The sequence below is a fragment of the Melanostigma gelatinosum genome, assembly GCF_949748355.1.
Source record: "Melanostigma gelatinosum genome assembly, chromosome: 15".
In the NCBI taxonomy this organism is placed as follows: domain Eukaryota; kingdom Metazoa; phylum Chordata; class Actinopteri; order Perciformes; family Zoarcidae; genus Melanostigma; species Melanostigma gelatinosum.
In genome coordinates this window covers 300,001-312,632 of record NC_136648.1, presented here as the reverse complement: position 1 = coordinate 312,632, position 12,632 = coordinate 300,001, and the positions used below count along the sequence as shown (strand labels likewise).

General features: G+C 48.4%; 2 protein-coding genes across 5 annotated transcripts in view; one reads left to right on the top strand and one right to left on the bottom strand.

Annotated features, from left to right (window-relative positions):
- Positions 1–121: 121 nt before the first annotated feature.
- fastk (Fas-activated serine/threonine kinase) lies at positions 122–5,921 on the bottom strand. Of its 2 annotated transcripts, XM_079284381.1 has the most exons (11): positions 5,811–5,921; positions 3,776–4,514; positions 3,355–3,679; positions 3,000–3,187; positions 2,541–2,689; positions 2,245–2,461; positions 1,996–2,155; positions 1,739–1,830; positions 1,097–1,640; positions 904–1,018; positions 122–734 (listed from the first exon to the last, which is right to left on the bottom strand). In XM_079284381.1, the coding sequence occupies exons 2-11, from the start codon at positions 4,497–4,499 to the stop codon at positions 648–650; spliced, it is 2,601 nt and encodes an 866-aa protein (XP_079140507.1). In that variant the 5' UTR covers positions 4,500–4,514; positions 5,811–5,921; the 3' UTR covers positions 122–647. The 2 variants fall into 2 exon arrangements, with proteins under 2 accessions (XP_079140507.1, XP_079140508.1); XM_079284382.1 differs by lacking the exon at positions 5,811–5,921 and having other exon boundaries at positions 3,776–5,804.
- Positions 5,922–9,506: 3,585 nt separating this feature from the next.
- Positions 9,507–12,632, top strand: part of afg3l2 (AFG3-like AAA ATPase 2) — a 28,247-nt gene continuing 25,121 nt past the window's right edge. For all 3 annotated transcript variants that reach the window (XM_079285343.1, XM_079285342.1, XM_079285341.1), the window contains exon 1: positions 9,507–9,688. In XM_079285343.1, the coding sequence (XP_079141469.1) occupies positions 9,605–9,688 (84 nt within the window). In that variant the 5' untranslated portion in view covers positions 9,507–9,604. The remainder of the gene's footprint in view (positions 9,689–12,632) is intronic.

The window sequence follows — 12,632 nt, the reverse complement described above, 5'->3', positions numbered from 1 at the left end:
ATTGTGTACCCAAACACCCCGCGACATCATCACAGGTGTGACGTCACAGGACAACGAGTTAAAACAAACGACACGTGTTAGACATTTGAATGAATAGATTTATAGAATATAAACAAGCTTCTTTAACCTCAAACACTAATAAATAATCTGACCTCCCCCCACACACATACAGACCGTTGGCACGCTCACCCTGTTACCACGGTACCCGCCCCCCAGCTTCATCGTCTGCATTTATAAAACACCCCGAAAACCAGAGTCCAGCACATGCATCTTCATCGTTACCAAACTCTATAAAAAGGACCCCCCCCACACCCGAAACAAAGAAAGATGTTTGTTCATGAACAAACGTTCATAAACATTAACGTCATATTCTGTCAGAATTAAACATCGTGGAGAAGAACACAGAGTCGCATGAACTTCTTCTTCTCTTCTAAACTTGGAGGTTTCAATCTGAAAACTGATGATTTGTAAAACGGTCAGAAAGCAGCTGGATGGTCCTTTGAAAAGCTGCAAAGCATGATGGGAGTTGGAGTCGAGCTGCACATTAAAGGCGATTCACTGGTTCATCAAATCATCGACCAACAGATTCAGTTTTATGACTCATTGATGAAATATCAGTTGTTGATCAGAGGGTTAAACAGACACAGTCATAGCGGGACATCCAGCAGCTTCTTGTTCAGGTACTGCTTCACCTCCTCGATGCCGTTCAGCTTCTCCAGCTCGTGGTACGGCAACTGAGCGGGGTCAAGAAAAGTTACATCACCAGGTGGTCAACACACTGCAGCACAGAGAGTGTAGCTTAGCACAAAGACGGTTAGCCGAGCTGTGAGGCTGTCTATGTGGTGGCTTTAGTGTTGTTGCGTATGACTAAACAGGATTTAGGAGGACTCTGTGTGGACCGACCTGCAGGATGACGTATCCCAGCAGCCTCAGGTGTCGGTCCCTCATGGCCCGAGAACCAACCAGAACCTCAGAGTTGTGGCAGTAGTGCCACTTATCGTTGACGGACATGATGACCCTGTAGAGACACAAAACCGTGTTACACATCAGGACCACGGTCCAGGTTTCATCCGGTTTACCGCTGAGCTGGACTGACCTCCTGATCTGTCGCTGGTCTGTTGGGGGGTTGTCTGTGTCGGGGGGGTGGAACCGAGGCGATGGGGGTCCTCTCTCGGCCCCCTCGGAGTACGCCACCCCCTCGTCCTCCAAGATCTTCCCGATGGAGAACTGGAAGAGTGAGTCGGGGGCCGTGGACCCTGCCGGTCCCTGGACCCCGTCAGAGGGGGGGCTGCTGAGGGTGGAGCTGTCCTGGCTCTCCAGAGACTGGTCCTTAACCAGACTGGAGTAGTACTCGGCTGTAGGGACGTAGTAGGACCCATAGGGGCCTCCGTTGGTCCCCATGGGCCTCGTGGTGTGGTGAGGCAGGTAGGACCTGGTCTCTATGGCTCCGCCCACCTGGCATAGCTCCTCCCCCTCCAGCACCACGAAGGGAGAGAACTTCTGGAACTCTGCAGTCACCACGGTAACCGCTTCATCGGCTGACTTGGACGTCGCCACGGCGACGCAGGACGGGGGAACCAGACCGGCTCCGGTTCTGATCGGTAGAACCCGACCAGAGGAGTCCATCCACAACACGAAGTCTGGAGACCAACAGGAGTTCATCAGAGCAGAGACTGTAGTACTCAGTGTAGTTCTGTGTGTAGTACTCGCTGTGTGTGTCGTACTCAGTGTGTAGTACCTGTGTAGTATCCCGGGTCCAGTACTTCATCCTGTTTGTAGTTCTGTTCTCCAACCAGCTGTCGTAGAGCCTCAGCAACCAGACCTTTATAACTAGTGGGAGACAGAATGATCAGAACCAGAGGAACCAGTCTCAAGATCCAGTCACAGGCTGTTCAAACACACTTGATTACAAGAAAGAATAATTCCTGCTGAAATGAACCCCATTAAGTCTGATACCCGTCACCTGGAGTGTATACTTGTGTACAGGTATGTTACCTGTACTTGCGGTTGACCTCATCAGCAGTCAGGGCGTGGTCAAACATCAGGACCTTGTGGGCGTCCTGCAGCCGTGGTCCGGTGTACTCTCGGTACTCCAGCTCCACAGCAGCATCCAGCAGAGAGAGGTACCGCCGGACTATCGGAGCGTAAGGACTGTCTGTGGGACACAGGAGAACACCGGACATGTACTTATACCTCAAAGGCTCTCTCTCGGTTGAGTTGTACCGGTTGTGTTTTGGTACTGACTGGTGACGTTGCTGATGAAGGCGGAGGAGAAGACTCTGTGCAGCACCAGGCCGGGGAAGTGTCCCAGCTGGAACAGAGACATGAGGATGTTGACGGTGGCGAGCGGCGAGCTGAGCGCCTTCAGCTCCACCACCTCCTCCAACCGAGAGAAGAACTGCTCCTCATTGGACGGACGGTAGCTCATCCTGCTGAACGGGAACACCAGCTTCTGGATCACCTGAGGACACGCAGACAGACACACCTGCAGTCCTGTTCGCCAACACCGAAAACCAAATGAGCGCCTGTCCGGTCCTCACCTTACTGTCCAGGTACTCCGCCTTCTTCACCACAAAGTCTGCAATGGTGTCGAGCAGCAGAGTCTCTCTCAGCCGATGGCGGGCGATGTATTTGGCAATCAAAGCCATCGTGTACGGAGTGATGCTGTCCACCTTCTTAGGCAACTCCTCTGCCAGAGAGCAACAAGTCACGTCATCAATACAGGGTTTCCCACAGAGCTGTGGGTTTACGGTGGGGCTCAGGTTTTACGGTGGGGTTAAGTCAGGAGAAAGACTAACTGATTGGATACATCACAATGGAAACATGATCAAGAAAGTGCAGTTGAACCAGTGAGGACTCAACATAGTGGTTTGTCCTGGTTTGGGTTCTAACTAAACATCTTTGCTCTTTCTAATTCACGAAGATCAAGTCACAGATGTGAACCCATCTGTGAATCCAGATGTGAACCCAGTTGTTATAAGAACTCTACCAAACCTCACCTGCCAGGCTGCTGATGAACCTCTCCTGTCTGTTCTGGTAGAACAGGTGAGAGCTGAAGATCAACTCCAGACTCTTGTTGCTCGCCTCCCGAACACACGCCGCCAACATCTCGTCCAACAGCGCCATCTCCTGGTCACGAACACCGCTGACACTCGCTAAGGTGTGTTTGACCAGACGCAAGATCTTCCTGAAGGACACCGAGACAAGAAGTCGTTAATCTAACTTAAAAGGGAAATGGATCTATTGGAGGCGTGTTATTGTTAGCGCCCCCTGTAGCAACGACAGGCTCTAACGAAGTTAAAACAAGCTAAACTATGCTACAGGCTAACCGCTTGTTGAACAGCATCCTCTCACCTGTTGGCGAGCAGCTGTTCAGGGTTTGCAGGCGTGTTGCTATTGTTAGCACCCCCTGTGGCAGCGACGGGCTCCTGCGGCTGCAGCGAGCGCCACTTGAGTCGGTAGTACGAGAGCAGCAGGAACAGCGTCTGCGGATGGCGCTCTCGCTCCAGGTTCTTCTCCAGACCGGCCAGGCAGGCCTCGGTCAGAGGGTGCTGGATGCCCATGTGGAGCTTCATGCTAGAGCTGAACACCATGGACACGTCCTTCTGGTTGAACTGGTTCAGTCTGGACTGAGACTCCACCTCCAACACCTGGACCACCTGAGAGTCACTGGGTAGACCTGAAGAGACCACAAACACCATTATCCATCAGACCGCTTCAGATGGACCACCTCAGACAGTCCACATGATGACGTCACACGTAAAGGCAGACTCACCGAGCGCGGCGACGGCGTACAGACAGTTGACGATGCTGAAGTTGTCGAACTTGGCGCAGTCGTTGACGATGGCGTCACAAAGCGTGTGGAAGTCCTGATGCTCCAGGACGTCCCGTCCGTCACCTCCTCCTCCCACTGGAGCCTCGGGGTTGCCTCCCCCTCCCCGTGCCGGGGGCGTGGCCTGTAGCAGCTGACCGATCTTCTGCAGAGCCACAGGGTAGTGGTTGTGGGAGACCTTGGAGGGGTTCTGGGTGACCCATCGGAGAACCTCGTCGGGACGCCGTGAGCGCTCGATCAGACGCTTCATGGTGAAGAACGTGTCGTAGCTCATCTTCTCGTGGATGAAGTTCCACGTCTTCTTCTTGCTGCCGGCAGGGGGGGCGGCCCCTCCAGCCGGAGCTCCGCCTCCATATGTGTGGAAGTGGTGCTGATAGTGGGGGGGCAGGAGAGGCGGAGCCAGGTGGGCGTGGTAGTGGGGGTGGAAGTGAGCTCCACGGGGGGCCTCGGGGCGACCCTGGTACAAAGGGTAGGGGGGGAGGTGGGGTGGGGGTGGCGCCTCAAGCCCCACCCTCCGCCCATGTTTGACTCCTCCCCCCGCGCTGTTGTAGAGACGGGTTGTGTACATGTTGACTGACTGGGAGGCGGGGCGGGGGGGGCGATGAGCTCGGCTCAGGAGGAGCCACCTAGTGGACAAACACTGCATAGTCCTACAGACAGGACACATGGAGGTATAACACTCCTACAGGAGGGGGAGGGGGAGGGGGGAGGAGATATCAATGGATGACCAACAGCTCTGAAGATCACTGACTAACAGAATGAAACGTATTTAAATCAAAGAACTTCATTGTGAGTCAACAAAACTTAAACTGGATGAATACACAATCACAATCAGCAACTCTTTGATCAATTGATTGATCTCTCTGTTCACCTGTCTGTGTCTCTGTTCACCTCTCTTCCTGCTCACCTGTCGGTCTTCCTGTCCTTCCTCCTGCTATCATAACCTGACAGCTGCACACAGCCCCGGCCAACATGCTAGCATTAGCATCTAGTGCGTTATTTAGCCGAATAAACCTCCCGGATATGATCTGATGACGTCCTGCTGGATTTGACTCTCGTGTGGTGGATTTATTTCCCCTCTTGCTAATCAAGCAGCTGATAAACGTCTGCTAGCTTCCTGGCAGCTTGCAGCCCGGCTAGCTATAGCATATCAGAGGATTCAAACATGACAGAAGCTATAAAACAACTGTGACAACATGCTGCAGAGAAACTAAACCAACACAAGCTAACCGAGGCTACAGGCTAAACTAAGTTAAAACAAGGTAACCGAGCCTACAGGCTAAACTAACCTACAGCAAGCTAACCGAGGCTACAGGCTAAACTAAGTTAAAACAAGGTAACCGAGCCTACAGGCTAAACTAAGTTAAAACAAGGTAACCGAGCCTACAGGCTAAACTAAGTTAAAACAAGGTAACCGAGCCTACAGGCTAAACTAACCTACAGCAAGCTAACCGAGGCTACAGGCTAAACTAAGTTAAAACAAGGTAACCGAGCCTACAGGCTAAACTAAGTTAAAATAAGCTAACCGATGCTACAGGCTAAACTAAGTTAAAACAAGCTAACCGAGGCTACAGGCTGACCTAAAACAAGCTAACTGTGAGCTAACTTTAACGAGCTAACTGTGAGCTAACCTTTAACTAGTTGACTGTGAGCTAACCATAACTAGCTAACTGTGAGCTAACCTTAACTAACTAACTGTAAGCTAACCTAAAACAAGCTAACTGTGAGCTAACTTTAACGAGCTAACTGTGAGCTAACCTTTAACTAGTTGACTGTGAGCTAACCATAACTAGCTAACTGTGAGCTAACCTTAACTAGCTAACTGTGAGCTAACCTTAACTAGCTGTCAGCTCTGATCCTCCACCAGCTGATCTGTTAGCATTAGCCTGTTAGCATCAGAGTGCCCTTCTCTAAGGCGTATAACCTGGTTATTAACCGGGTAACTATTCCGGTTATAACCCGGTTTACCCGTGTTTACCTCATAGCTCAGTCACACCGGCAGCTCCGCTCTGCTAAAACATCTGAGGCCGCTGAGAGAAACACAGTCAGCGGTCAGCCGCTTCATTCCTCCACACTTCTTCTTCTTCTTCTTCTTCTCGTTGAGCTCAAGCAGCGGCAGACTAGACGCAGTAACGGCGTGTTGCTGCCCTCCACAGTTCATTCATAGACCTCCATTGTGTGATTTATATACTGTATATAATATTTATCATTATTATTATATGTTTATTATTATTATTATATATATTAATTATCACATATTAATAAAGGATGTTACTCTCAGGACGAACATTTCATTATATCACAATACATTAAGTTAAATTATGATATTGTTGTTGTTTTCTATTGTTATTGCTTGTGTATTACTGTACATTATGTATCTGGTGTGGAACATGATTTAAAAAATCATGCACATCTTGTCTCAAAGAGATGCAGAAATATTAGTTGATCTGTTACTTCTAGACTAGATTACTGTGATTCTTTATTATCAGGCTGCTCTAATAAGTCTCTTAAATCTCCACAGTTGATCCAGAATGCTGCAGCTCGTGTTCTCACAAAAGCCAAGAAAAAAGAGATCATATTATAGTTAGGGCTGGTTCAGGTTTATAGTTAGGGCTGGTTCAGGTTTATAGTTAGGGCTGGTTCAGGATTATAGTTAGGGCTGGTTCAGGTTTATAGTTAGGGCTGGTTCAGGTTTATAGTTAGGACTGGTTCAGGTTTATAGTTAGGGCTGGTTCAGGTTTATAGTTAGGGCTGGTTCAGGTTTATAGTTAGGGCTGGTTCAGGTTTATAGTTAGGACTGGTTCAGGTTTATAGTTAGGGCTGGTTCAGGTTTATAGTTAGGGCTGGTTCAGGTTTATAGTTAGGGCTGGTTCAGGTTTATAGTTAGGGCTGGTTCAGGTTTATAGTTAGGACTGGTTCAGGTTTATAGTTAGGACTGGTTCAGGTTTATAGTTAGGACTGGTTCAGGTTTATAGTTAGGGCTGGTTCAGGTTTATAGTTAGGACTGGTTCAGGTTTATAGTTAGGGCTGGTTCAGGTTTATAGTTAGGACTGGTTCAGGTTTATAGTTAGGGCTGGTTCAGGTTTATAGTTAGGACTGGTTCAGGTTTATAGTTAGGACTGGTTCAGGTTTATAGTTAGGACTGGTTCAGGTTTATAGTTAGGGCTGGTTCAGGTTTATAGTTAGGACTGGTTCAGGTTTATAGTTAGGGCTGGTTCAGGTTTATAGTTAGGACTGGTTCAGGTTTATAGTTAGGGCTGGTTCAGGATTATAGTTAGGGCTGGTTCAGGTTTATAGTTAGGACTGGTTCAGGTTTATAGTTAGGGCTGGTTCAGGTTTATAGTTAGGGCTGGTTCAGGTTTATAGTTAGGACTGGTTCAGGTTTATAGTTAGGGCTGGTTCAGGTTTATAGTTAGGGCTGGTTCAGGTTTATAGTTAGGGCTGGTTCAGGTTTATAGTTAGGGCTGGTTCAGGTTTATAGTTAGGGCTGGTTCAGGTTTATAGTTAGGGCTGGTTCAGGATTATAGTTAGGGCTGGTTCAGGTTTATAGTTAGGGCTGGTTCAGGTTTATAGTTAGGACTGGTTCAGGTTTATAGTTAGGGCTGGTTCAGGTTTATAGTTAGGGCTGGTTCAGGTTTATAGTTAGGGCTGGTTCAGGTTTATAGTTAGGACTGGTTCAGGTTTATAGTTAGGGCTGGTTCAGGTTTATAGTTAGGGCTGGTTCAGGTTTATAGTTAGGGCTGGTTCAGGTTTATAGTTAGGGCTGGTTCAGGTTTATAGTTAGGACTGGTTCAGGTTTATAGTTAGGACTGGTTCAGGTTTATAGTTAGGACTGGTTCAGGTTTATAGTTAGGGCTGGTTCAGGTTTATAGTTAGGACTGGTTCAGGTTTATAGTTAGGGCTGGTTCAGGTTTATAGTTAGGACTGGTTCAGGTTTATAGTTAGGGCTGGTTCAGGTTTATAGTTAGGACTGGTTCAGGTTTATAGTTAGGACTGGTTCAGGTTTATAGTTAGGACTGGTTCAGGTTTATAGTTAGGGCTGGTTCAGGTTTATAGTTAGGACTGGTTCAGGTTTATAGTTAGGGCTGGTTCAGGTTTATAGTTAGGACTGGTTCAGGTTTATAGTTAGGGCTGGTTCAGGATTATAGTTAGGGCTGGTTCAGGTTTATAGTTAGGACTGGTTCAGGTTTATAGTTAGGGCTGGTTCAGGTTTATAGTTAGGGCTGGTTCAGGTTTATAGTTAGGACTGGTTCAGGTTTATAGTTAGGGCTGGTTCAGGTTTATAGTTAGGGCTGGTTCAGGTTTATAGTTAGGGCTGGTTCAGGTTTATAGTTAGGGCTGGTTCAGGTTTATAGTTAGGGCTGGTTCAGGTTTATAGTTAGGGCTGGTTCAGGTTTATAGTTAGGGCTGGTTCAGGTTTATAGTTAGAGCTGGTTCAGGTTTATAGTTAGGACTGGTTCAGGTTTATAGTTAGGGCTGGTTCAGGTTTATAGTTAGGGCTGGTTCAGGTTTATAGTTAGGGCTGGTTCAGGTTTATAGTTAGAGCTGGTTCAGGTTCATAGTTAGGGCTGGTTCAGGTTCATAGTTAGGGCTGGTTCAGGTTTATAGTTAGGGCTGGTTCAGGTTTATAGTTAGGGCTGGTTCAGGTTTATAGTTAGGGCTGGTTCAGGTTTATAGTTAGGGCTGGTTCAGGTTTATAGTTAGAGCTGGTTCAGGTTCATAGTTAGGGCTGGTTCAGGTTCATAGTTAGGGCTGGTTCAGGTTTATAGTTAAGGCTGGTTCAGGTTTATAGTTAGGGCTGGTTCAGGTTTATAGTTAGGGCTGGTTCAGGTTTATAGTTAGGGCTGGTTCAGGTTCATAGTTAGGGCTGGTTCAGGTTTATAGTTAGGGCTGGTTCAGGTTCATAGTTAGGGCTGGTTCAGGTTCATAGTTAGGGCTGGTTCAGGTTTATAGTTAGAGCTGGTTCAGGTTCATAGGCTGGTTCAGGTTCATAGTTAGGGCTGGTTCAGGTTTATAGTTAGGGCTGGTTCAGGTTTATAGTTAGAGCTGGTTCAGGTTTATAGTTAGGGCTGGTTCAGGTTTATAGTTAGGGCTGGTTCAGGTTTATAGTTAGGGCTGGTTCAGGTTTATAGTTAGGGCTGGTTCAGGTTTATAGTTAGGGCTGGTTCAGGTTTATAGTTAGAGCTGGTTCAGGTTCATAGTTAGGGCTGGTTCAGGTTTATAGTTAGGGCTGGTTCAGGTTTATAGTTAGGGCTGGTTCAGGTTCATAGTTAGGGCTGGTTCAGGTTCATAGTTAGGGCTGGTTCAGGTCTATAGTTAGGGCTGGTTCAGGTTCATAGTTAGGGCTGGTCACCTCGCCGCCCAGCCGCCGCCACACACACCGCCTCACCTTCCTACCTGCATGTTCCACCGGCTCCACGAACAACTAAATGAAACCTTTGTTTCACCCACCATGCCGTCTCGGTGTCTGCGTATGGGTCCAGAATAACCGACCGTAACAGGTTCAGGTTTAAAGTTAGGGCTATCATTTATATAGGATATATATGATGTATATATATTTGTTCTCATCTTTTGTTTCCTCTGGTCTTTTTAATAATTGTACTTTGCGTCAGCAGGTGGCGGTAATACACCCGAAAGCTGTTTGTCAGCCGCCATTAAACCAAGAGAAGAAGAAGGAGGAACGTAGAGTAAAGATGGCGGAGCACAGCGGTTACGGAACACAAACATTGGTCTTGACTCGTGTCTAGAGGTCTGTCAGTGTCTCCGGTGAGGATGGCTCACCGATACCTGCGGCTGTCCGCCGGCTGCACGAGCAGCTTCCGGCTGCTGCTACGGTCCAGCGCTGCAGTCCGACAGGTCGGTGGAGAACTGTGCTAACATGCTAACTGTGCTAACGGGGACAGTGGGCCGAACAAGACGGACAGGTGTTTAATGACGTCAGGTTAGAGTCAGCTGTCCCACGTCAGTGACTCATGTAACGTTCAGTAACCTTCATAAAAAACAGACAGGTGATGCTTCAGATCTGCTCTTCGTGGACGAAGAAGGAGTAGATTTGATTTTTAAATTCCTTTTATTGATCCAGGACGGATCACGGTCACGTCATCAATTCAGAATCAATAAATAAAAACAACTCCTCCACCCACAGAAACACACCAACATCTCACACATGAACACTGTGAGGGAACCAAACACAGAACACCTGAGACTCAGAGAACCCACAGAGAGACAAACACTGTGAGGGAACCAAACACAGAACACCTGAGACTCAGAGAACCTCCAGAGAGACAAACACTGTGAGGGAACCAAACACAGAACACCTGAGACTCAGAGAACCTCCAGAGAGACAAATACTGTGAGGGAACCAAACACAGAACACCTGAGACTCAGAGAACCTCCAGAGAGACAAACACTGTGAGGGAACCAAACACAGAACACCTGAGACTCAGAGAACCTCCAGAGAGACAAATACTGTGAGGGAACCAAACACAGAACACCTGAGACTCAGAGAACCTCCAGAGAGACAAACACTGTGAGGGAACCAAACACAGAACACCTGAGACTCAGAGAACCCACAGAGAGACAAACACTGTGAGGGAACCAAACACAGAACACCTGAGACTCAGAGAACCTCCAGAGAGACAAATACTGTGAGGGAACCAAACACAGAACACCTGAGACTCAGAGAACCCACAGAGAGACAAACACTGTGAGGGAACCAAACACAGAACACCTGAGACTCAGAGAACCCACAGAGAGACAAACACTGTGAGGCCCCCTTCTCTTCTCGCTCTACACAACATCTCTGGGTTCTGTTCTTCGCTCCCATGGCTTCTCTTGCCATTGTGATGCCGATGACACCCGGCTGGTCTTGTCATTTCCTACGGGGACACTCGAGTGGAGGCATCGCTGCGTGCTTGGCTGACATCTCGAAGTGGATGATGACTCACCACCTCAAGCTCAACCTGGACAAAACCGAGCTGCTGTTCCTCCCGGTGAAGGGTTGCCCTCACAGAGACCTGTCCATCACCATGACGATACCGTGGTGACGCCAACCCGGACTGCGAGGAACCTGGGTGTGACCCTGGACGACCAACTGTCGTTCTCAGCAAACATTGCATCGGTTACACGCTCCTGCAGGTTCCTGCTCTACAGCATCAGGAGGATTCACTTCCTCACTGAGGAGACGGTGCAGGTGCTCATCCAGCCTCTGGTCATCTCCCGCCTGGACCACTGCAACTCACTACTTGCCGGAGCTCCGGCGTCGGCCATCAGACCTCTGGAGCTTGTACAGAAAGCTGCAGCCTGGTGTTCAATCGGCCCAAGTTCTCCCACAACTTGCCTTCTCCGTTCTCTCCACTGGCTCCTGTAATGCTGCGTTCACACCAAACGCGGCGCGAGTAGATTACATACAAAGTCTCTGCACAGACGTGATGAGACTGGAGTGACGCGATTGACGCGAATTCGCCCCAAATGCGTGAGTTGAAAATTTTCAACTTCTGCGAAATATTGGCGTTACGCTGTGGCGTGATAGCCTATCAGCGTTGAGATGTTTCTCCTGTCATCACGGACTTCCTGCCGTTGTTGAATCAGGAAATAAATCCTGTAGCAGTCTGTGTTCACGCAGAGCTCTACGATACCTCATATCAACAGAGACCGGACCAAACTGTGTGTACACATATGTGTGTGTGTGTAAACCTTGCGGAAACTAACTAAACATGAATTCAGACTTTTTACAAATCGACATCATTACGTAGTTATTTCGGAGTCCCTTTTTGTCCCTTTATTGCCGTTGAATCACAGACAATCAGTTTATTTAGTGTTCACACAGCTGTAGTCAACCGACGTGTGGCTTGCTAGACAGTGAATACAGCTCGATGAAATCCACGGAGCTCCTCTGAACAATGTTGTGAACCAGACATGACGGCGTTTAGTTTCCCGGGATATCTGTGACTTCCACGACATGTACTAAGTAGAAATAGGTTCTTGTTTCCATAGTTGATGGCGGACAGTTGAACGGCTTTCAGTGCGATAAGCCCCGCCCCCTCTCCGGCGCGATTGACGCGAATATGCGGCAAGATGAAGTCGTGTTTGGTGTGAACACGGCATAAGGCTCTCATCCAGTGTGAGACTCTGGTGCTGGTCTACAGGGCAGTGAAGGGAACAGCTCCTTCCTGTCTCCAGGCCGTGGTCAAGCCCTACACCCCCACCCGACCTCTTCTCTCTGCTGCCTCGGGGCGATCGGTTCCCCCGTCGCTCAGAGGTCCCTGCGGCCGATCGACCCGGTCGCGTCCGTTTCCTGTCCTGACCCCTCAGTGGTGGAATGAACTCCCCACTGACCTCAGGACAGCAGAGTCACTGCTCATCTTTCATCAGGCTGAAGACTCACCTCTTCAAGAAGCACTGAGCCTTCACTCAGCACTCACTGTGTTCATACGAGTTTGTTTCTGTACTTCTCTGGTTGATGCTCTGAGATGCTTGTTTAGAGGAGATGCACTCATGACTTCTGGTGACGAGTCGTTCTCTTGAAAACCGATGTTGAACACACTTATTGAAAGTCTTTGGATGAAAGCGTCTGCTGAATGACTGATGTACATGATCACTCACCTCTTTAACGATTCTGCCTTTCTGTCCTTTCCTTAGAACAATGACATGTTTTTTATGGTGGAAACACTTCTTCTCATCCAGAACGTTAAAACCGAACAGTTTTATAACTACGTTGACTGATTTTATGAATTTAGTGACGTCACTGAAGTGATCGCTGACTTTCATAGATTTATTAAATGTTTGATCTAGAAACGTG